Below are 25,314 nucleotides of genomic sequence, written 5' to 3'. Positions count from 1 at the left end.
GAGGAAAGAAAGAAAGAAAGTAAGTTTGTATTTATTTAGCAATTTTCATGACCAGACTTCTCAAAGTACTATACAGCCTATGAAGCACTTTTTAAAGTGTAGTCATTATTGTAATGTAGGAAGTGTAAACGCTAATTTGCTACAAAAACTCCCAACAAAAAGCAAGTAACTATGACAGATAATCGGTTTTAATTTGTGATATTGATTGAGGGGTGTGTGTTGGTCAAGATTTGTGAGATAATGTTACTGCACTTCTTCAGAATAGCATGATGTGATCCTTAACATTGATCCAAACAGGCAAATGAGGTCTCATTTTAACATTTTATTTGAAAAATGGCACATTCAACAATGTTTTTGTAACATTGTTATGAAGTATCACCTTAGAAGGAATGCAGAAAATGTCTAAATTACATCAATGTACATGTATGCAGATTAACAGTGTGTTGTAAATAAAATTGGTGAGCTGTAGGTGACAACTTGAGAATATGATATTATGATGACAGCAGAGATCTAGCTCAGAAACAAAACAGATTTAGTTACAAAATACTCCTGGATACAAGCAATTCAGGAACTAAGGAAAGAGTGCAGACCAATGTGATCCTGATTGAACACATACTCAGTGTCTACAGCTCGTGGAACATTGGATCTGAGTTGAGGAGCTGCAGTCTGAGCTGCAGATATTGTGCCACATCAGAAAAAGGGAAAACTGGTCATACCCTTCAAACGAGCTCATTCAAAATTGGGCTGTGATCTCTGACAGGAAGGTGTGAATGCAAATGAGACAGATACAGGGACTCATGGTTTCTGCAATTATTAAATAGTTAAGAGATTCTTGCAAGATGTAGTGGGGACTCTTTGGAGGATGAGGAAACTGACAATGGCACTTGATATGGGGAGCCATTCAACTGGGGGGAGAAAATAGGAATAGTAGTGATACATTTTTTCAAGATGATTTTCAAGATGGCACCAAAGCATGGTGACTCTTCGTGAGCACTCTACAGCAGGTCTTATTCTTACAACTATTCTGCTCTTTTAAACCTCAGTTCCAACTATAAGACATAAGACCATAAGACATAGGAGTGGAAGTACGGCCATTCGGCCCATCGAGTCCACTCCGCCATTCAATCATGGCTGATGGGCATTTCAACTCCACTTACCCGCATTCTCCCCGTAGCCCTTAATTCCTCGAGACAACAAGAATCTATCAATCTCTGCCTTGAAGACATTTAGCGTTCCGGCCTCCACTGCACTCTGCGGCAATGAATTCCACAGGCCCACCACTCTCTGGCTGAAGAAATGTCTCCGCATTTCTGTTCTGAATTTACCCCCTCTAATTCTAAGGCTGTGTCCACAGGTCTTAGTCTCCTCACCTAACGGAAACAATTTCCTAGCATCCACCCTTTCCAAGCCATGTATTATCTTGTACGTCTCTATTAAGTCTCCCCTTAATCTTCTAAACTCCAATGAATACAATCCCAGGATCCTCAGACGTTCCTCATATGTTAGACCAACCATTCCAGGGATCATCCGTGTGAATCTCCGTTGAACATGTTCCAGTGCCAGTATGTCCTTCCTGAGGTGTGGGGACCAAAACTGGACACAGTACTCCAAATGGGGCCTAACCAGAGCTTTATAAAGTCTCAGTAGCACAACGGTGCTTTTATATTCCAACCCTCTTGAGATAAGTGACAACATTGCATTCGCTTTCTTAATCACGGACTCAACCTGCATGTTGACCTTTAGAGAATCCTCGACTAGCACTCCCAGATCCCTTTGTACTTTGGCTTTACGAATTTTCTCACCGTTTAGAAAGTAGTCCATGCTTTTATTCTTTTTGCCAAAGTGCAAGACCTCGCATTTGTTCACGTTGAATTCCATCAGCCATTTTCTGGACCACTCTCCCAAACTGTCTAGATCCTTCTGTAGCCTCCCCACTTCCTCAGTACTACCTGCCTGTCCACCTAACTTTGTATCATCTACAAACTTCGCTAGAATGCCCCCAGTCCTTTCATCCAGATCATTAATATATAATGCAAACGGCTGTGGCCCCAACACTGAACCCTGCGGGACACCGCTCGTCACCGGCTGCCATTCCGAAAAAGAACCTTTTATCCCAACTCTCTGCCTTCTGTCAGACAGCCAATCCTCAATCCATCCCAGTAGCTCACCTCGAACACCATGGGCCCTCACCTTGCTCAGCAGCCTCCTGTGTGGCACCTTATCAAAGGCCTTTTGGAAGTCTAGATAGACCACATCCACTGGGTTTCCCTGGTCTAACCTACTTGTCACCTCTTCAAAGAATACCAACAGGTTTGTCAGGCATGACCACCCCTTACTAAATCCATGTTGACTTGTTCTAATCAGACTCTGCTCTTCTAAGAATTTAGAAACCTCATCCTTATAATGATGGATTCTAGAATTTTACCAACAACCGAGGTTAGGCTAATTGGCCTATAATTTTCCATCTTTTGTCTTGATCCTTTCTTGAACAAGGGGGTTACAACAGTGATCTTCCAATCATTTGGGACTTTCCCTGATTCCAGTGACTCTTGAAAGATCTCAACCAATGCCTCTGCTATTTCCTCAGCCACCTCTCTCAGAACTCTAGGATGTATCCCATTGGGGCCAGGAGATTTATCAATTTTAAGACTTTTTAGCTTTTCTAGCACTATCTCTTTTGTAATGGCAACCATACTCAACTCAGCCCCCTGACTCCCTTTAATTGTTGGGATATTACTCATGTCTTCCACTGTGAAGACTAACGCAAAGTACTTATTAAGTTCTCCTGCTATTTCTTTATCTCCCATCACTAGGCTTCCAGCATCAGTTTGAAGTGACCCAATGTCTACTTTTGCCTGTCGTTTGTTTCTTATGTATTGAAAGAAACTTTTACTATCATTTCTAATATTACTGGCTAGCCTACCTTCACATTTGATCCTCTCCTTTCTTATTACTCTCTTTGTTATCCTCTGTTTGTTTTTGTAGCCTTCCCAATCTTCTGATTTCCCACTGCTCTTGGCCACTTTATAGGATCTCTCTTTTTCTTTAATACATTTCCTGACTTCCTTTATCAGCCATGGCTGTCTAATCCCTTCCTGGATAATCTTTCTTTTCTTGGGGATGAACCTCTGTACAGTGTCCTCAATTATACCCACAAACTCCTGCCATTTTTGCTCTACTGTCTTCCCCACTAGCCTCTGCTTCCAGTCTATTTTTGTCATTTCCTCTCTCATGCCCTCATAATTACATTTAACTGTAACACTATTACATCCGATTTTGCCTTCTCTCTTTCAAACTCCAGACTGAACTCTACCATATTATGATCACTGCTTTTTAAGGGTTCCCTTACTTTAAGATCTTTTATAAAGTCTGGTTCATTGCAAAGCACTAGGTCCAGAATAGCCTGCTCCCTTGTGGGCTCCATGATAAGCTGTTCCAAAAAGCCATCCTGTAAGCATTCCATGAATTCCCTTTCTTTGGATCCACTGGCAACATTATTTACCCAGTTCACCTGCATATTGAAGTCTCCCATGATCACTGTGACCTTGCCTTTCTGACATGCCTTCTCTATTTCCCGGTACATGTTGCGTCCCTGGTCCTGACCACTGTTAGGAGGTCTGTACACAACTCCAATTATTTTTTGCCTTTGTGGTTCCTCAATTCCACCCACACAGACTCCACATCATCTGATGCTATGTCATTCAGTGCCATAGATTTAATTTTGTTCTTAACTAATAAGGCAACCCCACCCCCTCTGCCGACCTCCCTGTCTTTTCGATAAGTTGAAAATCCTTGGAGGTTTAACTGCCAGTCCTGACCCCCCTGTAACCAAGTCTCTGTGATGCCTACCACATCATAATCATTCACTATGATCTGTGCTATTAGTTCATCTGCTTTGTTATGAATGCTACGAGCATTCAGGTAAAGTGCCTTAATGCTAACTTTCTTATCATTAGAGATATTGGAAGTCATATGATGTCCTAAGTTATCCTTGCTTTTTTCTGCATTCCCAGTCTGCCTCAATTTTAAATTTGCCTGGACACATGCTATCCTGCTGCTTATCTTTCCATTTAACGCCATACTCCCTGTCGCTTTTACTTTCCCTTCCCCCCCAACTCAGAAGTTTAAAGTCCTACTGACCACCCTATTTATCCTCTTCGCTAGAACACTGGTACCTGATCAGTTCAGGTGGAGACCGTCTCAATGGTACAGATGCCCCCTGTTCCAAAACTGATACCAATGCCCCATGAAGTGGAATCCCTCTTTTCCACACTAATCCCTTAGCCATGTGTTTACTTGCCTAATTTTCTTGTCCCTATGCAAATTGGCACGTGGCTCGGGCAGTAATCCGGAGATTATGACCATTGAGGACCTGTGCTTCAATTTCCTGCCTAGTGCTTTGTAATCCCCAAACTGGTCCTCCACCCTAGTCTTGCCTATGTTGTTAGTACCAATGTGGACCACAACTACTGGATCCTCCCCCTCCAATATCCTTTCAATCTGGTCGGAGATGTCCCGCACCCTGGCACCGGGCAGGCAACACACCATGCGAGACTCCCGATCTGGCTTGCAAAGGACACTATCTGTCCCCCTAATTATAGAATCCCCTATAACCACTACTTGTCTATTAACTCCCCCCTCCTGAATGGCCTTCTGCACCATGGTGCCTTGGTCAGTTGGCTCATCCTGTCCAGAGCCCTTTTCCTCATCCGAACAGGGAGCAAGAATCTCGTACCTGTTGGACAAGGTCAAGGGCTGAGGCTCCTCCACTCCTGAACTCAGGTTCCCCCTACCTTCCTCACTTACAGTCACACTCTGATGAGCCTGATCACTAGCTGAATGTGAATTACTTAATCTCCCAGGTGTGACTGCCTCCTGAAACTAAGCGTCCAGGTAACCCTCCCCCTCCCGGATGTGCCGCAGTGTTTGAGGCTCAGATTCCAGATCATCAACTCTGATCCGGAGTTCTTCCAGCAACCAACACTTGCTGCTGATGTGGTCACTGCCATTCACAATGGGATCAGACAGCACCCACATCATACAGCTACAGCACATCACCTGCCCAGCCATCTCTGCTTAGTTAATTAATTAGTTACTTTGTACAAGTTTGAGTTAGAATACTTTCTGATACCTCTCTGCTATAGTCTTTCCCTAAAAAAGAATTAATATATATTTACACATAAAAACAAAGTAAATTTTTAACCAGTCACTGGTAAAGAAATAGAAAATTCTTACCTTAAAAAAACCCAGTGTAGTTAAGGAGGTTAGAGGAGGAGGGTGGGTGGGAGATACTACAGGTGTAGAATCTCGGGTTTAGCCGCCTTTCTGATTTATATACTCACTGCTCTGTTAAAATAACTAACCATCTTCTCTTAAAGCAATTTGCAGGTCTGAAGATTCTACAAACAACCAGGGCTGATTACCAACATTGGATTCGCAAATCTAGAGTGAACAGAAACAAAAGGCTTTGCACAGAGCCTGCAGGCCCAAGATACCTGACTTCCAGGAAATCTGAAACCAAGGCCCGACCAGCCCAGGAACTATCCCTGACCCTGCAGTGACCCAACTCTGAGGAAGCCTGACCAGCTCAGGAACGACAACTGACCTTAAGGGAAATGGACAAGGTGGAGGCCTGATGGAACCAACTTTAAGAACACTCCCACTTTGCCTGTGACTGCAACCAGTGCCCAGGATACCATCAGGAGCGCGCACTTACCTTCCAGAGCAGCAGATTTCCATCACCAATGTCTGGGATTGACCAAAAGCAGACACATTATCAGGAAATGTGGGAGAAGCGCTGGCGTGCAGGTGAGACTGAAACAATGTGATTTCAAGTGCCTTGACCCTAGCATACTCCTGGCAAACATCCAACCCATTAAGAACAAAATGGATGAACTTAAAGCTAGACTTAATCTTCCAGAGGGAACTCAGGTGCTCTGTGTGCTCTGTTTATACCTGCTACACCTGACTGTGCTGTACAAACTGAAGGTTTCTCTATGTATTGCATGGGCCGCACGGCATCCTTAGAGAAGGCAAGGGTCGGTAGGGTCTTACCTCCTAATCAGCACCTCCTGGTGCTCAGACGTGGCAATGCTGGCAAGTTACTGTGCCCCTGACCTTGCATATCTAACAGTTAAGTGCTGTACCTAATACCATCCATGTAAGTTCACCTCTGCTATCCTGACAGCAGTCAACGTACCACCCCATGGAGAAATGAAGAGTGCTCTTGATGAAATATACACTGCCACAAATAGGTTTGAGATGGAATACCACGAGGTCGTGTTCATCACATGCCAACCTCAAGAACGTACTACTAAAATCCCATCAACATGAGTCCTGTTCTCTCAGAGGGCCAAACATCATTAACCATTGCTACACAACAATCAAAGTTGCCTACCGCTCCCACCAACACTTTGGAAAATTAGGCCACAACATTGCACTCCTGACTTACAAGCAGAAATTGCAATGTGAGGACCTAATACAGAAAGTAGTAAAATGCTGGTCTGAGGCAGCGAAAGAGCTTCTATGGGACTGCTTAGAAATCATAGACTGATCCATACTCAAGAACTCAACGGCCAACCTAAAGGAGTATGCCACTATCTTTACAGACTTCATTAGCAAATGTGCAGAAGACAGTGGGCCAAAGAAGTTACTCCGAATGTTCCCAAACTGGAAACCGGGAGATTTGTTGCCTACTGAAATCTAGGTGTGTGGCATTCAAGACAGATAACCCTGACGTTTACAGGAAATCCAGATACAACCTTCATAAGGCCACTAGAAATACTAAGAGAAAATACAGGACTAAGCTCGAGGCTCAAACTCAAACTAATCACATGGAAACCCACCATTTGTGGCAAGGCTGACAAGACATAACAGGCTACAAAGCGAAACAGAACAGAATAGCGGACAAAAAAAATCCCTCCCTGATTGGCTAAATGCATTTTATGTTCGTTTTGGACAGAAGGTCAGTGAAACAGTATCATCTGCCCTAACAACCTCAGATATACCCATTCCGTCATTCACCACTGTAAATATCAGATTGAACCTTTTGAGAGTGAACCCAAGGAAAACAACTGGCCCAGCTAGAGTCCCTGCACATGCACTAAGATCCTGCATGGGGGTGCAGCTGGAGGGAGTATTCGCTGACATCTTTAACCTTTCTTTACTATGATCTGAAGTCTCTACCTGCTTAACAAAGACCAACATTATCTCACTACCAAAAAAAAACATGCATCGTGCCTTACTGATTACCTGCAGAGATTAGTCATGGCTCTTATCAACTTTAGTTTTCCAGTTTGCCTTGATCCCTGCAATTTGCCTAATGTCACAACAGATCCACAGCAGATGCAATGTCCCTAGTCCTACACACATCCCTGGAATATGTAGATAACACGGATATGTATGTTAGGCTCCTACTTATTTATTACAGCTCTGCCCTCAACACTATAATTCCAAACAAACTAATCTCCAAACATCAAGACCTAGGTCTCCACTCCATCTACTGCAATTTGATCCTTGACTTCCTGACTTGCAGATAGTTAGGAGCTAAATTACAAAGCAGAACCTGTAACATAGTAACTTCTGGATTATGATATGAACCATGGTCAAACTGGTTAAGATAAATAATGTCAAAGAGTTAATTGTGTGGCTCAAAGATTGGTGTTGGTGAAATTTATACTGGCACAATACGAGTTCAGCAGTTTTAGTTGCTGAACTCTGCAGTGATAAAAAAAATGACAGCTTGAATGAGTAAGTGAGTCAGTGGTGAGGTAGAATCTGTGGACTGAGTCTGGGGCATGATGAAGTCAAATGGGGTCCTGAATGTGTTCGGTGAGGTAGTGGAAACAGTTAATCAAGGTTTAATAAAAAAATCTAAATTGCGTTGTCAGTACTGTCCAAATTTGGGTCCATCTCAGGATGTTGGTTGCTGGGTCCTTCGAGAAGTTTGAGTTTTTTTTGAGTTTATAACAATTATGCCCACTGAAAATGACCTCATACAATCTCCTTTGCAGTGCATTGAAGGTACAACCAAAGGTCATCTCAACATATTTCAAAGAATGGTATGTGCATCACTTGACACAAACATGAACCCTAAATGAAATGTGCACAAAAACAAACACGACATTGTTTCTTCAACAATAAGTAAAATGACTCTAACTCTCTTCTAACCATTAATATTGAATTGAATTGAATTGAATTAACGTGTAGTGAGGCACAGTGAAAAGCTTTGTATCTAGCCATGAAGAATGCCAGTACAGTTAGATCTCTGACAGTCTCAACAAATAGTGATACACAAAATAATGAAGTGAAAATAATGTACTGTAAATTATTTACGAGTCAATTTAAAGTTTAAAAAAGTTATTCCACCTTTATGTTGTCAATAAGTCTTATACTGGTCACAATGGAATTTGGAATGTTTTCTTTATGATATAAACCTCCTTGTTTTTCCAGAAATGCTGCCTGTTATTGTAGCATTGTCAGCTGATACAGGTTATATCACTAATAAAGAATCCCTTGCCACAGAAATACAAGTGTTCCCTATGCATACTGCCAGCACTTTAAATTTTAACAGCAATTGCATTTGAAACTCATTTCATGTGTCACTGGAAAACTTACAGCAGGTCAGGCAGTATCTGAGAAACAAGAGGGTCAATGTTTTGGGCATGACCCTTCAGCAGTTTTACTTGTTGAATCCTGAAGCATTCTCTTGCTCCTCAGATGTTGCCTGACCTGTTATGCTTTTTCCAGTGCCACATTTTTTTCGACTCTGACTCTCCAAGTATCTGCAGTCCTCACTACCTCATAAATATCACCTAATGTAAAAGTTCTGGAATAGTTAACCACAAATGCCAAGAAGCATTACCTGGTGGCATATTGCACCCCCAGATGAGCCAATCCATAAGTGCTGGGGGAGATCTGGCAGTTCAATTAGCCTCTATATTCTTGGGTCAGGACTTTTTAGGTCAGAAATAGGAATTGCTATCACTGTCCAATGACCCCTTCTGAAATATGTGAACGTTTGATGAGGGTCAGTTGTATAATTTTCTCATTATTGATTTTATTCACGAACATTCAATAGAAAACCTTATATTTGGAAATCATTACTTGGTAGCAGAAGACACTAGTATCAACGTGGAGAAAACTAATAAAGAACATTTGCAAATAGTTTTCAAAATGTTCATTACTGAAACAACAATGAGGGCACATTGATCTATATAAGTTTGTTTGTTTCGAACACTTACTCACAAAAGTGTCATAAGCAATTTTAAATCCGCGATTAAATATTGATGGCACGTGTTGAAATTCTAACACAAGTGCACGTCCAGTTGAAACAACAAATGGCAATGACAATGAGGCATTATTGCAAAATATTTCGGCAGTAATAGGAGGTGTTCGAGCAGCATCATAAATGATCAGGCTATTTTCTGTACAGTTTCCTTTCTGTGATTTGCCAGTTCCTTCAAATTCCATTATTATCTATAAAAAAGTAAGAATATTAAATTAAACATTAATTTGGTTTTCATGTAAATTTTACTCTTTCTGGCCATGACTGATTGACAACTTCATTTAGAATTCAAATATTTTGCACAAAGAATACATTAACCTTGCCAAGACATACTCATTAAAATGTCATATATGCATTTACTATTTCACAGTTAAAGCTAGAGTACTGTTACTTTAATGTCTAACAAACCTTTTTCACATATAACTAAATATACTGATAATCTGGGTAGTGCTTGAAAATGGGTGCAGAGATTGCCATGCAAAATTAATGCAGGACCATTCATTACAATGCAGCTAAGCTGCTAACTTCCTTTTACTTGGTCATTTCCATGATCTCTGTTTATCACCAGCTTCATATGTTGTTCATTAAAGGGTCTTGAGCGCAATGGTAGCGTACCTACCTATAGGTCAGAATGTCTGGGCTCAAGTCTCATTTACCTCAGAAGTATATGATACCAGACTGAATCTTAGCTTTTCAGATTAAGTCCAAGTTACATTGAATTTTTTGAAGGGGTTTTTGCTGTGATGTCGAGCATGTTTTTTGCCCTATCTTAACAAACTCGCCTCATTAATTGCCTATGCAATGATACTATGGCTTTAAGACGTGATGTTGTCCTGGTATTTTTAAAGAGAAGTTTTAAGACAGAGGTGAGAGCTGTCTGTTGGAAAAATCAGTAAGCAACTTGTGAGGCTTTGGGGTTATTTTAAGATTGGAAAAATAGAAGCAGACTGAATGGTTGTGGTCAAGCTCTGAAGAATAAGGATTTTTAGTTTTAGCTTTCGGCAGTTGCTATTGGGGTCACGGAAAAATGGAAGCTATTTTTTTCCCTCCCTCGGTTACAGCTGAAAGCTGGGTGTTCTCCCTCTGATATGCTGGAGTTGCACATGAGACAATCTGTTTTCCGAGTTTGCCTTTTGCCAAGAGTATGTTTATGGGATGTTGGAACAGTTACTATATTGGAACAGTTACTTAGTGATAGTTACTGTAACTACTATTCTGTTAAGTTTTTCAATACAATTAAATCATTCTAATTCCTTCTTTCTTTTGTTGTATTTTAACTATTGTAGTGAATAAAGTGTATTTTGCTTTAAATCTGGTAGTTTGACCAACAGAATTGCACCTTGAAAATAAGAAAATGTTTGGGTCTAGGCTACCTACAAGGACAAAGAAAATCTACAGCCCAGGAACAGGCCTTTCGGCCCTCCAAGCCCGCGCCAATCCAAATCCACTGTCTAAACCTATTACCCAATTCCTAAGCATCTGTATCCCTCTGCTCCCCACCTACTCTGTCCAGACGCACCTTAAATTAACCTACCATGCCTGCCTCTACTACCTCTGCTGGCTACCTTCACATTCCAGGCACATACCACCCTCTGTGTAAAGTACTTGCCGCGTATATCCCCTTTAAATTTTCATTCTCACCTTGGACGCGTGACCTCTCATTATTGAATCCCTCACCCTGGGAAAAAGCATATCTCAATCTACCCTATCTATATCCTTCATAATGTTGTAGACCTTCTTAATATACTTTGACGGAGTTTGGTCTGGTCTGATAACACCTATCATCTGTGGCATCTCTCATGTCTGATTTTTGCCTCAAACTACCAGGGCTCCTTCCCAGAACAATTCGCTATTCAGCATCAGCATCCCTTATGTCTGGCGCACTATTAAACCCTGTAATAAACCCAGCTGAGCATTATTCTTTCCACTGGTGCCTGTGAGTCTGAGGTTGCTGCCTGAATTACAGCAGTGCAGAAAGGTCAATGGCCAGGGTAAATGCCACATTTTTCTCTCTGCCACCTTACACTCACCTCTATTTCTTCACTGCACATACTTCCTTCCAAAGCTCATGGTCCACCACTCTCCAACCTGTGCTGCAAGTGTTCTACAGCAGAATCTATGCAGTGTGATCATCTAACAAAATATGGCTACTTAGCTCATTCACATGTTGAGCTTTTGAATGGAACACAACTGCAAACACAACATCCCTATTTTTCCAAAAGATAATTCTCATATGCAACAAGGGAAACACAGAAGCATTGGTAAAATAACTGCACGGATGCTATTATCCTGTTGCCATGTCACCCTTTATTTACTTGTGCACTAGCTATGTCCAGCCTGCTTATAGTCAGTCGCCTGAATTGAATAGATTCTCATCCCCAGGTTATTTTTTTCCCCCTGTTTATAGTTTTTATTCAAAATTCACATAGATTACAGTGTAAGACACAACATATAACATCAATACATTGAGAAAAAATCCTGAAAACAGAAACTTTAATGAAGAACATTCCACAGGTAAACATCTCAAACAGTAAATCCAAGTCCATGTAAGATAACAGCGGGTCACAAACACTACACATGACAAAACACATAGACTACTGTGCAAAAGCACATCGTATTGTAAACAGTAAGTTCCAAGTCCACCTAAGTTAGTGTCTCAAACATGATACATGGCAGTCATTATACATCAGACAATGTGCTCAAGAACAGAGGCATTGACATAAAATATCATGTAGAAGCACATCTTTTAACAATCAGTTGTACAAAATCTTACAGATAAACACACATTCCCCAGAGCAGTCAGTTGTCCTATAAGCGGACTAAGCTATTGGTCGGCATACATGTGGGCCTACCTATTGGTTGGCCTACACACTAGCCAAGCTATTGGTTGCCTTTCACACGGGTCAAGCTATTGGTTGGGCCAGCTCTACACGGGGACACACAGAGGCATGGTGCATGCCCAGGTTAATAACCCCAATCAATGATCTCATAGTCAATGAGGCCAACCTTAAGTCCGGGAATGTAGGCCTGGTCTTTGGCTCATAGCTTTTCTTGTGACGTTTTCATCCCAAGTCCAGTTCCTCTGATTCAGACTCTGACATGACCGGTGTGTACAGGACTGTAGCTTGCCTCTTGCTTCTGGACTGTCGTGGGAGAATTCCCTCCTCTTCTGGTGGTAATAGTATTGAGGCTGCATCCATCATGGATTCTGAAGTTTCCTCTATATTAGATAGAGAGGGAGAACCTACTGTTTTCCACAGACTTTCTGGCTGTTAGGAGGGGCCAGGTATGTTTTGCTCCCGCCCTGTTTCCAAGGTAACAGGTTTCAGGTAATACATGTGTTTGTTCAGGATTGTATCACCCTACCTGAACTTTATAAGTGACGGGCCCTGACTTCATGTCAACCATGTCTTGTATCCGTACAGGGACGTTTTCATGGTTCCAATACTAAATTTCGTCCCTCTTGCTAAGGGGTGGCATTTGGCCAGCATTGGAGCTGCTGCCATTTCACCATGCCCTTCAGGTCTGGGAATATCAAGTTTAATCTGGTGCGGAATCTTCTCTCCATCAGCAACTATGCTGGATTTATCCTTATTGTTACGTGTGGTGAGGTACTATAATCAAACAGGAACTGGGACAGTTTGGTATGGATGGTATGGAGCTGTCCTTAGATGTCGAATGTCATTGTACTTTAGGAAATATTCAAATTCCCAGATCGTAATTGTCTAAGACCAATACTTCTGGGAGTCTGCATTGCGAATAATGCTTGCAGCTTTTCAATTGTTATCCTTGAGTTTGCCGAATGAACTTTATATACGTCCAATTACTTTGAATGGATGTCCACAATGACTAGGAACATTGAGGCCACGAGAGGACTGGCATAGTCGATACGCAACAGAGTCCATTGTTTTCCCAGCCATGCCCACAAATATAGGGGTGCTTCTGGTGGTAATTTCTGTCCTTGTTGGCATTCTAGGCACTGCCCCATCAATGCAGCAATGTCAGCATCCAATCCTGGCCATTAGACATAGCTTGTTGTGAGCATCTTCATTGTTAACCCAAAATCACATGCCTCTGCTAGTCATCTCAACCTCATCAAAGATCCCAATACAGATTCCTCCTGTTCTCTAACAGCCAAATAAAACTGAAAGCATCTCAGAAATAGAGGAGATTTGGGTTGTAATATTCCTTAACCAGCTCCGTAAACTCTTGAAAGGTTTTAGAGTCTGGTGCCTCTTCGAAAGTTAAGTCCCTTATAACTGAGAATGCTGTGGATCTGCAAGCAGTCAGAAGGATTGATCGTTGCTTTTCCTCTACCCTAATGTCATTTGCCTGGAAAATAAAACTGCATTATTTCCACATACTGGGCCCAGACTTTGACAGCAGGATCAAATGAGCCAAGTTTCCCAAATAAAGGCATGATGCCAGAAAACCTTAGCCCAACTCCAAGATATCTGTAGTAAGTGAATGTTCCCCAGGCACAACCTATTTCCTCTTGTCACCACTGTAACAACTGACACAGAGGCCAGCATCCCATCACCAAGTCACCTCTAGGACAGCCTGTTCCTGCTCCGCACAGTGTTTTTCTCAAAATAAGACAAAAAAAAGTAATGTACAGGTTGTAACCAGCCAGTGAGACAACAGTTCCCTAATGGGAACTAAAATACACTACCTCAACTGAGGAGAGTTTAATCTCCTGGTTATACTTTTTTTTCAGTCAGCAAGTCACCTTTCACTTACAAGTGATTTGGAGATGCCGGTGTTGGACTGGGGTGTACAAAGTTAAAAATCACACAACACCAGGTTATAGTCCAACAGGTTTAATTGGAAGTACACTAGCTTTCGGAGCGACGCTCCTTCATCAGGTGATAGTGGAGGGCTCAATCCTAACACAGAATTTATAGCAAAAATTTACAGTGTGATGTAACTGAAATTATACATTGAAATATTGATTGTCTGTTAAGCCTTTCATCTGTTCGAATACAGTGATAGTTTCACTTCTTTTACGTGTAAATCACAAAACCGTTTTTTTAAAAAGTTGCTTTTTTGGGTTAGCTGTTAACAATGGTGATAGCTGGATAATATGTTGAAGGTGTTGGCCCCCTGTGTTCTCTGTCTATGCCCTAATGTTTAGATTGATTCTAATCTAAAAAGTGAGATAACGGAGTTTTACATAAATTCATGCAGTTTTTGAGCTCAGAGTTCTACTTGAATGCATGCAGTTTTTGAGCAAAGTACAATATAACCCTACAAGTACAAATTCAACCCACAAAATATATGTGTGCATGTGGGTCTTTGTCTGTGTGTGTGTGTGTGTGTGTCTGTGTGGGGTGGGGGTTGTGAGTGTGAGAAAGTGTATGTGCGTGTGTAGTGAGTGCAGAGTGTCTTAGGTCTGTGAGGGGTGCATGTGTGAGTGTGGGAGTGTGTGTGTACGTAAGGGTGTGTGTGGGTGTCTGTGTGCATGTCTGCGTGTATGTGTGTCCGTGTGTATAGGAGTGCCTGTGTGTGTGTGTGTGTGTGTGTGTGTGTGTGTGCGCGTGTGCGTATGTGTAGGAGTATCTGTGTGCGTGTACAGTGCAATGGTGGTCACCTGTAATGTGACATGAACTCAAGGTCCCGGTTGAGGCCCTCCCTATGGGTACTGAACTTAGCTATCAGCCTCTGCTCAGCGACTTTTCTCCGCTGCCTGTCCCAAAGTCCACCTTGGAGGATGGTCACCCGAAGGTCCGAGACTGAATGTCCTGCACCACTGAAGTGTTCCCCCCAACTGGGAGGGAACCCTCCTGTCTGTTGATTGTTGTGTGGTGCCCATTCATCGTTGTCGTAGACTTTGCTTGGTTTCCCCAATGTACCATGCCTCCGGGCATCGTTGCCTGCAACATATCAGATAGACAACGTTGGCTGAGTCACATGAGTACCTGCCATGTACAAGGTGGGAGGTGTCCCCACGCACAATGGTGGTATCTATGTCCACACTCAGACGCGTCTTGCCGCGTCTACCATGACAGGGTTGTATGGAGTTCTCCTGAGAGCTGGGCAGCTTGCTACGAACAATGATCTGTTTGAGGTTTGGCGGTTGTTTAAAGGCAAGTAGTGGAGTTGTGGGGAAGGTCTTGGTGAGGTGCTCATCCTCATTGATACTGTGTTGCAGGTCACAAAGAGCATGGTGTAATTTTTCAGCTCCTGGGAAATACTGAACAATGAAGGGTACCCTGTCAGTTGCAGCACGTGTCTGTCTCCTGAGGAGGTCATTACGGTTCCTTGCTGTGGCACGTCAGAACTGGCGGTCGATGAGTTGAGCATCGTACCCCGTTCTTGTGAGGGTATCCTTGAGTACTTCCAGGTGTCCGTCACGTTCCTCCTCATTGGAGCAGATCCGGTGTATGCGTAGGGCTTGTCCATAGGGGATGGCTGTTTTAATATGTTTTGGCTGGAAGCTGGAGAAGTGTAGCATTGTGAGGTTGTCTGTGGGTTTGCGGTAGAGTATGGTGCGGAGGTGTCCATCCTTGATGGAGACGCATGTGTCCAAGAATGAGACAGATAGTTGAGAGTAGTCTATGGTGAGTTTGATGGTGGGATGAAACTTGTTGATGTCACTGTGTAGTTTTATCAGTGACTCCTCGCCATGGGTCCAGAGGAAGAAAATGTCGTCAATTTACCTGGTGTACAATGTTGGTTAGAGATCCTGCATAGAGAAGAAGTCTTGTTTGAACCGGTGCATAAAAATGTTAGCATATTGGGGTGCAAATTTGGTCCCCATGGCTGTTCCGAATGTCTGGATGAAGAACTGGTTGTCAAAAGGTGAAGATGTTGTGATCAAGGATAAAGCGGATGAGTTATAGGATGGTGTTTGGAGATAAATGGAACAACTGGATGTGGTTATATTTGAAATTTCAGGTTTTTGAAATGGGTCCATATAAGCTACTAAACATAATTAGAGCACATAGATGAAATAACTGTAGAGGCCAATATTGTGTTACTAAGTCACCCTTTATTAAGATATGGGGAGTCCTTCACACCAATCCAGCTCCTTAAAGCCTGCTCTCAGAGTAAACAGAACCACTGACACTCTTGTTGAGATCTGTCATCCAGGGTTCACTGAGTGTATCAGATTAACATCCCCAGTCAGAGAACTGATATTCTATGAGGTCCACCTGGCTGATCTTGTTACAATCACTGTATTCCTCCTGAATCCGAAGATATAGGCCGGTTCTTTTATTTAAGCATGGGACATGTTCCTTCAACTTTACCTTTGATATGAGTAGTATGTAATGCATAGTAGTATGTCTCATGCAATCTGAGCAGCTCAGAAGAAATTCATTCTCCTCTTCAGGCAGCAAAGATGTCGAGATGGTGGATGTGCCATGTCCATCTCAGATTCTGAGGTATCTTCAATACTTAATGAAGAGGGAGATCCCACAGGTTCTAGAACAGTTAGAAACACAGTTGAGGAGCTGGGCACATTTTTCTCCTGCACTGTTTGTGGGTTTTCAGTTTTCATATTGCCTATGTGTTTGTTTAGGACCGTTGTACCTACCCAAACTTTATACAGCCTTCATCTTGACCTCATATCTGGCATCGGCATTCCCCCTCCACCACCAGATGTTTCAGTTTTACCAGGACTGAATCATTCTGCATCCAAAGTCTGATATTGTCAGCTGTGACTGGAAGTGTGTCTCGGAAGTTTAAAATCATCATGGACTCTTTCAGTGTTCTACCACCTAGTGGTGTATCTGCCAGCGGGAGGTGGCTCAATGCATCCATATTTGTTACTTAACTAATGTTCTAACTAATAATTATACGCAGTTAGTATTAGAACCCACTGCTGAATTCAGCCTAAAGCTATGGGTGACAACTGTCTTGTTCTCTTTACGTAAGTATCATTGGAGTTTGTGGTTTGTTATTACACCAAAGACATCTGTAAAAGTATTGGTGGAACTTGCTGACTTCAAATATGACCACCACACCTTCCTTCTCTATTTGGATGCATTTACACTCTGCATTAGCCAAAGTCTTGGATGCATAAGCTATTGGGTGTTCCTCTCCATTGCGCTAACTATGAGCTAATATTACCCTGATGCCATACAGGGAGGCATTGCACGGCAATATCAGATCTTGCTTGGGGTCATAGTGTGCCAACACCTTAGAGGATGTTAGCTGTTTCTTCACTTCCTGGTATGCTAAGATTTGGCCATATGACCATTTGAGGCTGACCCTTTTTTACGAGCTGATGCAAAGGTACCAGGATGTTTGAATTTTCTGTAAGAGTTCACCAGTCCAAGGGAAATATCTAAGCTCTAGTAAAGATGTGGGACCAGGGTACATTTGATCTCTCTCACTTTATCTTCCAATGGTTGTAACCCAGTCTTGTCAACTCTGTAGCCCAAGTAGGTCACTTGTAGAACCTGGAACACATATTTTCCCCTTCTAAAGTGTAAACCCACCTTGAGATATGTCTAAGGACTATGTCCAAGTTCACTAAGTGCTCCTTATTGGTCTTCCATGTCATCTAGATAAATGGCGATCTGGGTTAGTCTTTGTAAAGTGTTCTCCATCATCTGCTGAAAGATTGCACTGGTTGATGATACCTTAAATGGTGTATATTGGTATAAATCCTTATGGGTACTAATTGTACCATACTTCTGGGAATCCTCATCTAATCATAATTTCAAGTACACATGGCTCATACCCAGTTTTGTGAAGGACAGCCACCTGCCAGCTATGCCTATAAATTCTCTATGCGAGGGATCACATATTTATCCAGCTGCAAAAAGTGGTTTATTGTTTGCTTAAAATCCCCACTAAGGCAAACCGACCTGTCGGACTTCACAATCGGTATGATTGGTGTTGCCCATTCCACAAACTGGATTGGTTCGTTAAGTCCTTTGTTTTCTAGCCATCTGATTTCTGCCCAGAAGGCAAATAGCACTGGGCGGGCCTTGCAGAATCTTGGAATTGTTTCCTATTCATCATAAAAGGTGACCTTGGCCCTCAACCTTCCTGAAAAACTTTCAGGTACTTAATTAGGACTTCATTTAGGTAACCATTTCCTAATCGAAAAATGTTGAGCCAACCTAGAATCTTTCTCAACTAATTTTGCCCCACTAAGCTTGGATCTGAGTCTTTTACGACAATCAGTGGTAACTAAACCAGCTACTTCTCAGAAGAGACCAGGACCATGTTGCACGCTTAATCTGTAAAGGCTCCCTGGCATATATTCTCAATCTAGTTGAGTCTTGCACAAACTTAAGGATTGGGAACCAGAGTGAATTTTGTTAAAGACTGGTTTTGTGATCACTGAAATGGCTGTGCTGGTATCAACCTCCATTAGAACCAGGTGAGTATTTAACCAGATGTTTGCTTTGTTGGTTCTGATTTGAATGTTTCAAACTATTTAACTGTTTCAAACCAGATATAGGTGGACTTTCCAGGGTGTGCACTCTCCTAGATAATAACCTATGAATTCTCTTACTGAATGTAGGTCTAGTTAAACATTAAATGTTAAACTTTTGGCTGAGGCTTGGCATAGTTTTGGAGTTTTGCTGTGGGCTGACCTAGACTCCCTCTGTTCAGGAATTACAATTGCCTTCATGTTAGTGGTGTAGTCCATGCTCAGTCGAGGTTTGTATACTTCCATTGAAAATGCCCCACAACTCATGCTCCACTTGCAGCATTTTTCAAAGATAAACCAGTTGTAATGCCTGTTTGAAATCCAGAAAGGTTTTTGTATCTGGTGTCTGAGAAAAAGTTAGGCTTCTAATTACCAAAAAAATCTGTGGGTCGACAAGCTGTCAGGAGAATTACTCAGTTTTTCATCTACCCCAAAAAAATTTGCTTGTAAAAACTAATACATTTTTTCCACATATTGGGCCCAGTCTTTGACAGCAAGTTCAAACAAGCCCAACTTCTCAAATAACAACATGTTACCAGCATGGACTAGTTTGGGCCAAAGGGCCTGCTTCCATGCTGTATTACTCTATGACTCTTATGACCAGAAATGCTAACCACCCCAACTCAAAGATGACTGTTGTGAGTAAATTTCTTCAGGAGCATGCTTTTGTCTTGTCATCATTACTGAAATAACTCTATAGAGGCTGGTTCCACTTCACCAAAACATCCTTTATTTACACATGGAGAATCCTTGACTCTGATCTAGCTTCCTCAAAGCGAACAGAACCACTGACACTACTGTTTATATCTGTCAGTCATGGCTCCCTGATTGGACCAGATTTACAGGCCCAATCAGGGAACCCATACTTCGTGAGCTCCAGCTGGCTGACCTCATTATAACTACTACAACAGGCTTGGAGTAATATAATGGAATTGATTGAGAATTAGCTAATGGGAAAAAAAAAGCAGAGAATAAAAATAAATCAATTACTCTCATGTTCTCAGCCTTGGTCTAACGAGTATACTATAAAGATAAATGATGGACTCCAAATAATACTGACATTTTATATGTCGACAGCAAAAGTAATGTTTACAAATTTGTGGATGACACAGAACTACGTGATACTGTACATTGTGCGAATGATGCAACAGACTTCAATGGAATTTGCACAAGGTGACTATGTGGATACAAATATGGCAGATGGAATGTAATGTTTATAAGTGTGAGGTTATCCACTTTGGTAGGGGAGTGGTGGTACAGAATATTTCTTAATGAGAGATTGTGAAATGTTGATGTCCAAAAAAAGTCCTAAATCATAAGTCCTTGCAAATTAACATTCAGGTACAGTGGATAATTCAAAAGGAAAAATTTGCCCCCTACTCTTGATGGAAACCTCTTCTCCAGCCTTCTCTTGCTCATGCCAGTCAGAATCGAACAGAAGGATTGGGTGTCAGCTCAAAGGGTCCATCAGTGATAAATGAGCATGCATGCAAATAACAAATGTCCTCCTGTGCCCACCTTAGGGAATGTTCCACAAATACAACTGCAGTCAGTATGCCTCACAAACCACAAAGTCGATCTCAAATTTAGTGAACTTCCAATCTGCTGCCAAGATCTGCAACTCTTGTTCCTTTGTGAATTGCTTTGCATGTATACATCAACAATGCTTACTGCCCCTTATGAGTGCAAGCTTCTGAAGAAAACTAAGCATCAATCAGATTTGCAGTGCACAGATCATTCATTCCTCTCCTGCACTAAGGTTATTCTGTGGGGCTCATGGCTATTGGCATGCATTGCTACCTCCATCCTGATGCGAGGCAGGACTACAACCTTCCCAGACAGTCTGCACAAGAACATGCAGTGAGGCTTGCTGATCAATGGGTTTAACCTGTCTCAAAGTGGTGATATCTTTAATAGCAAGATAATGAGTGGGGAGGAGAGAGTCAGATGATTTGCCTGCAGTACAAATCCCAGAGTGATGTTCATACTTTGCAGGCTTATTCAGATGGCCCTTAAATATACTGCCCTGGACCCTCAAATCTTTAGGATAACAATGAAATAAAGTCCTGAGCACCCTGCCTCAAAGTTTGCTACTTGCAAATGTCGATTTCGCTGCTCGTTGGATGCTGCCTGAACTGCTGTACTCTTCCAGCACCACTAATCCAGTACTTGCACATGCACATTTAATTAGCTGGCCATTGTGTAATCATATGCGAAAAGCTGTTCCACCCATGAGCAAAAGTAATAAACAATTCTGGCACCAGTGCTGAATTTCTACTTTAGAATGTAAGATTCTGTCTACTTTACCTCACTGAAGTCATCTGCTTCCAAATCCAGCTGCACCTATCACAAAGCTGGTCCTTTCTCAAAGTTACTGTGCTCTTGAGTTTTTTTTAAGAGGGGGTAATTGGCCAGGCTCCAACAAGACGAGGTTTCAATAGATTATTGGGGCCCTTTTTGTTTATACCTAACAGATAATGGTTCAGGCAGAAAGCTTTCAAGTCTTTTTTTAAAAACTGGTATAATCAACGGGGTGTGGCCAGCTCTCTAGCTGCGCAGGTCAATTCAGTTTGGGGGTTATTTGAGTCAGGGTCACAGTTGAAACTGGAAGCTCTCTCCCTCCTCATTAACTGTAAGCCTTTTGTGTCGTTTTTATTCTTGTTCTAAGGGGTCTGTTTATTGTGACTGATGCAAGTATTTTGGAAAAACATCATTAAGTCGGGATAGCCTGTCAGGTTTGGATAGGATAAGTTAACCGGGTATTCTATTTTCGGTTCATTGTGTATAATTCTGTAATTTTGTAAATAAGTTCTGTTTGTTTAAAACATGGCAATCGGACCATCTAATTCACTTCAGGAATATCCACTGTACACTTACCTGAAATAAATAGCAAAGTTATGATCTGGGCTACATGCTTAAAACTGTTTTGAGGGGTCGGGCTTAGGCCATAACATCAGTTCCTTGCCAAGGTGATCCAGTAAAGCTAAAATACTGGAATCTACCCAACTGTGTGGAAAATTATCAAATTTGCAGTGCAAAGATCATTCATCCCTCTCCTGCACTGAGGTTATTCTGTGGGGCTCATGGCTATTGGCATGCATTGCTACCTCCATCCAGGTTGCCTTGGTCAGATGAGAGGGCTCCCATTGCTATCCCTGCGAGGCAGGACTACAACCTTCCTGGACAGTCTGCAGGGGAACATGCAGTGAGGCTTTGCTGATCAGTGGGTCTAACTTGTCTCGAAGTGGTGATATCTTTAATAGAAAGATAATGAGTGGGGAGGAGCGAGTCAGATGATTTGACTGCAGTACAAATCCAGTCTTATGCAAGAAAGCAAGACAAATCAACCTGGTCACAAGCGGCACTTGTTCAGGAATAACTTGCTCAGTATGAGTTCTGCCAGGTTGACTCAATCATTGTCCTCATTAGCTTCTTGGTTCAAACATATCCAACAGAGCTGAATTACAGATTCGAAATGACAGCTACGTAGCATTTGACTGTGTATGTTATCAAAGAGCCCTAGTAAAATTAGAATTAACAGGAATCAGGAAATCTCTCCCTAGTTGGAATCATAACTAGCACAAAGGAAGCTGGTTGTGGTTGTTGGAGTCGGTCATCTCAGCTCCACGATATCGGTGCAGAGTCCCTTTGGGGGTCTGTTAGAGGCCCAAATATCCTCAGCTCCTTCACCAATGGCCTTCTCTCCATCATTTGTTCAGAATGGAAATGTTTGCTGATGAATGCACAATGTTTGACACCATTTGTGACACCTCAGATATTGAAGTAGTTTGTGTTGAAGTAAGGTAAGAGCTGGAAAACTTTTAGGCTTGGGATGATAAGCAAGCATATGGAGGATTTTGGAGTTAAAATAGCGCTCATAGTTAAAAAAAAACCATAGTTGGATTTTATAGATTCCTAGCTTATGCATCAACATTGATAGGTTAAATAGACAAAGTATTTTCCATGGAGTGGCAAAGTCGGGAACTAGAGGGCATAGGTTTAGGGTGAGAGACCTAAGGGGCAACTTTTTCACACAGAGAATGGTATGTGTATGGAATGAGCTGCCATAGGAAGTGGTGGAGGCTGGTACAATTCCAACATTTAAAAGGCATCTAGATGGGTATATGAATATGAAGGATTTGGAGGGGTATGGGCTGGGTGCTGGCAGGTGGGACTAGATTGGGTTGGAATATCTGGTCAGCATGGACGAGTTGGACCAAAGGGTTTGTTTCCGTGCTGTACATCTCTATGATTCTATGTCATTATTCTAAATTGGAATTATATTGCTGTTATTTCACTGTTGCTTTTTCATAATCCTGGAATTCATTTCCTAACAACACTGTCTATCTACCTTCCTGGACTACAATGGTTCAAGTATGCAGTTCATTACCACTTTCTCAAGAGTTATAAGAGATGGATAATAAATGTTGTGTTAGCCAGGGATGCCTACATCCCTGAATGAATATTTAAAAAAGTACAGTTCTAAAAAATCTAACACAACATTTGTTGTTGTTGTGTCATTATAGTTTTAGCAGACCATAACGGCTTCTCTCATTACAGAGAAGTGACTGTTCATGATTTAACCTGAGGGCCACCAGACCTCAGGCAAGAGGTTGCTAAGAAGAGTCCTTTATGGTAATCTCAAACCAGTGATGGGACTTGAACCCATGCTGTAATACAGCATTTAGTATATTAAAATAGAAACCTGAATTCTAAAGCCATTCAAACATTTTAAATCTCAAGTGATCAATCAAACATTCTTACTTGTACCACATCAAAGGTAGCTAAACCCTTAATAGTCTTCTAAGCTTCCAAGTAAATTGTGAACTTAATCCCTGCTGAGATGATTTTAATTAGTCAGAGGGAAATGGGTCTGGGTGGGTTACTCTTTGGAGGGTCGGTGTGGACTTGTTGGGCCAAAGGGCCTGTTTCAACACTGTAGGGAATCTAATCTAATCTAATCAAAACTTTTGCAAGTCAGTCAACCATTCATAAACAGCCTTAGAGAAGTATCAACAAACAATTATGAAATTGCTCAATTAAGACCATGTTTTGAAATTTTCATTGACAAATACAAAGGCTTTAGAAACTTTCAGACCATGATAGTTAAAAGGACCTTACTCACCCCTCAAAACTCCATACATTTGAAACTACCATACTCTGATAAGTTCTTTGAAGCAGCCAAAATAGTAGTTGTTTGAACTCAATGTTGAGTTCAAATGAGCTTGATAAGTTTGGGTTTCCCTTATGGCTGAATTACATTCTGCCACCTTACTCCCATGCAAAGAACTGAACTTCCAGAAATATTGCCCAAATTTCCAAAATAATTTCCCATCATTGTACTAGAATCACAGGCCTGTTGCTGCTACATTTATATCTCATAATTTTTGAACAGCAAACTAATATTTCCAATTCTTCATGTCACTGGCAATGATGATTAGAAATTTAAATCCAGAGCCACTAAATAGTTCGTCCTCTTCAACCTCAACAGTATTTCTTCTATATGGTGGTTTTTCAACTTAGCTGACAATCAACCTTTTAATAGCTCATCCTTACCCACTATTCCATTCACTGCTTTTGAGTTTTATGTCCATAAAAGACTCGTGCATTCCCCTTTTTGTTGCTGGCTCATTATTCCCCTCCTATCACCATCCCTTTTATTTTCTTTCTTACCTTATTATGCTTTTTTCACTCAACTTGTTTATCGACCATATAATGAACTTTAAAATTATCGTTTGCCTCCTCGTGCTTCATTTCCATTTTTTCCAACTTTACTTATCCATGGAGCTGTAACATTGTGGTGATATGCCTAGCATGTATCCAAACAATTTCTTCTTTTATAGTTTACAATTTCATTGTATTGTTTACATGACAGTTCTTGATTCCACTTTACCTGGGCCAGAATTCTTCATCTTGCTTAAATTAGCTCTCCTTTTAATGAGTACTATCATATTTATTCCTGGTATTGGTCCCTTAATTGCTGTAAACTTAACAATATTGTGATCTGTTTCCAAAACATTAATCACATTCTGAGCAATGTAAAAGCTTCATTATTTTTCAACAAAATGAAATCCTCCTTTGACTATTTCCTGGAGTCAGCTTCAAGGACTTTTTTGTCAAAAAAAAACTCTAGGTTCCTGGGGTTCTTTTAACCATACACATCATGCAAAATCCATACCAGTCGTGAAATTAAAACCCAGCAGGTTTATTGCTCACAACAAATTCATTCCTTTCCTGTTGTCTAGGACCGTAACTTACAAGGTTCTAAGATATCTACTTCAAATAAATAAGGTTTGAAGAATGTATTACAACCAAGGTCTTTATATGCTAATAGGAATCCATTAGCATTTTTACCCAGGTTTGACTAAGGAAATCAAGTAAAAGCAGGTCAGCAGCTATCAGGAATAAAGATGACATTATGTACTGGGGTGTAAGTGCAGGTTTCTAAGTTCTTCCTAGACCACTTCCCCAATACTCATTGATGGTAATTGAATTGTTAATTAATTGTTAATTCTGTTCATGGCAGGGACATTTAAATGAGGATATTGCTCAAAATTGATAATGATCTCTGTCTGCCACTAATAGGCACGACTGCGCTGTGTTTTCTACTATCCGTCAATGATTAGGAAGTATATAC

General features: G+C 41.4%; 1 protein-coding gene across 1 annotated transcript in view; it reads right to left on the bottom strand.

Annotated features, from left to right (window-relative positions):
- Positions 1-397: 397 nt before the first annotated feature.
- Positions 398-25,314, bottom strand: part of LOC140493867 (astacin-like metalloendopeptidase) — a 242,762-nt gene continuing 217,845 nt past the window's right edge. Inside the window, exon 13 of the mRNA XM_072592859.1 lies at positions 398-9,477. Coding sequence (XP_072448960.1) covers positions 9,073-9,477 — 405 coding nt within the window. The 3' untranslated portion in view covers positions 398-9,072. The remainder of the gene's footprint in view (positions 9,478-25,314) is intronic.

This window comes from Chiloscyllium punctatum, chromosome 22, assembly GCF_047496795.1.
Source record: "Chiloscyllium punctatum isolate Juve2018m chromosome 22, sChiPun1.3, whole genome shotgun sequence".
Lineage (NCBI taxonomy): Eukaryota > Metazoa > Chordata > Chondrichthyes > Orectolobiformes > Hemiscylliidae > Chiloscyllium > Chiloscyllium punctatum.
The sequence above is the reverse complement of the archived record's forward strand: the minus strand, read 5'-3'. Positions and strand labels throughout refer to the sequence as shown.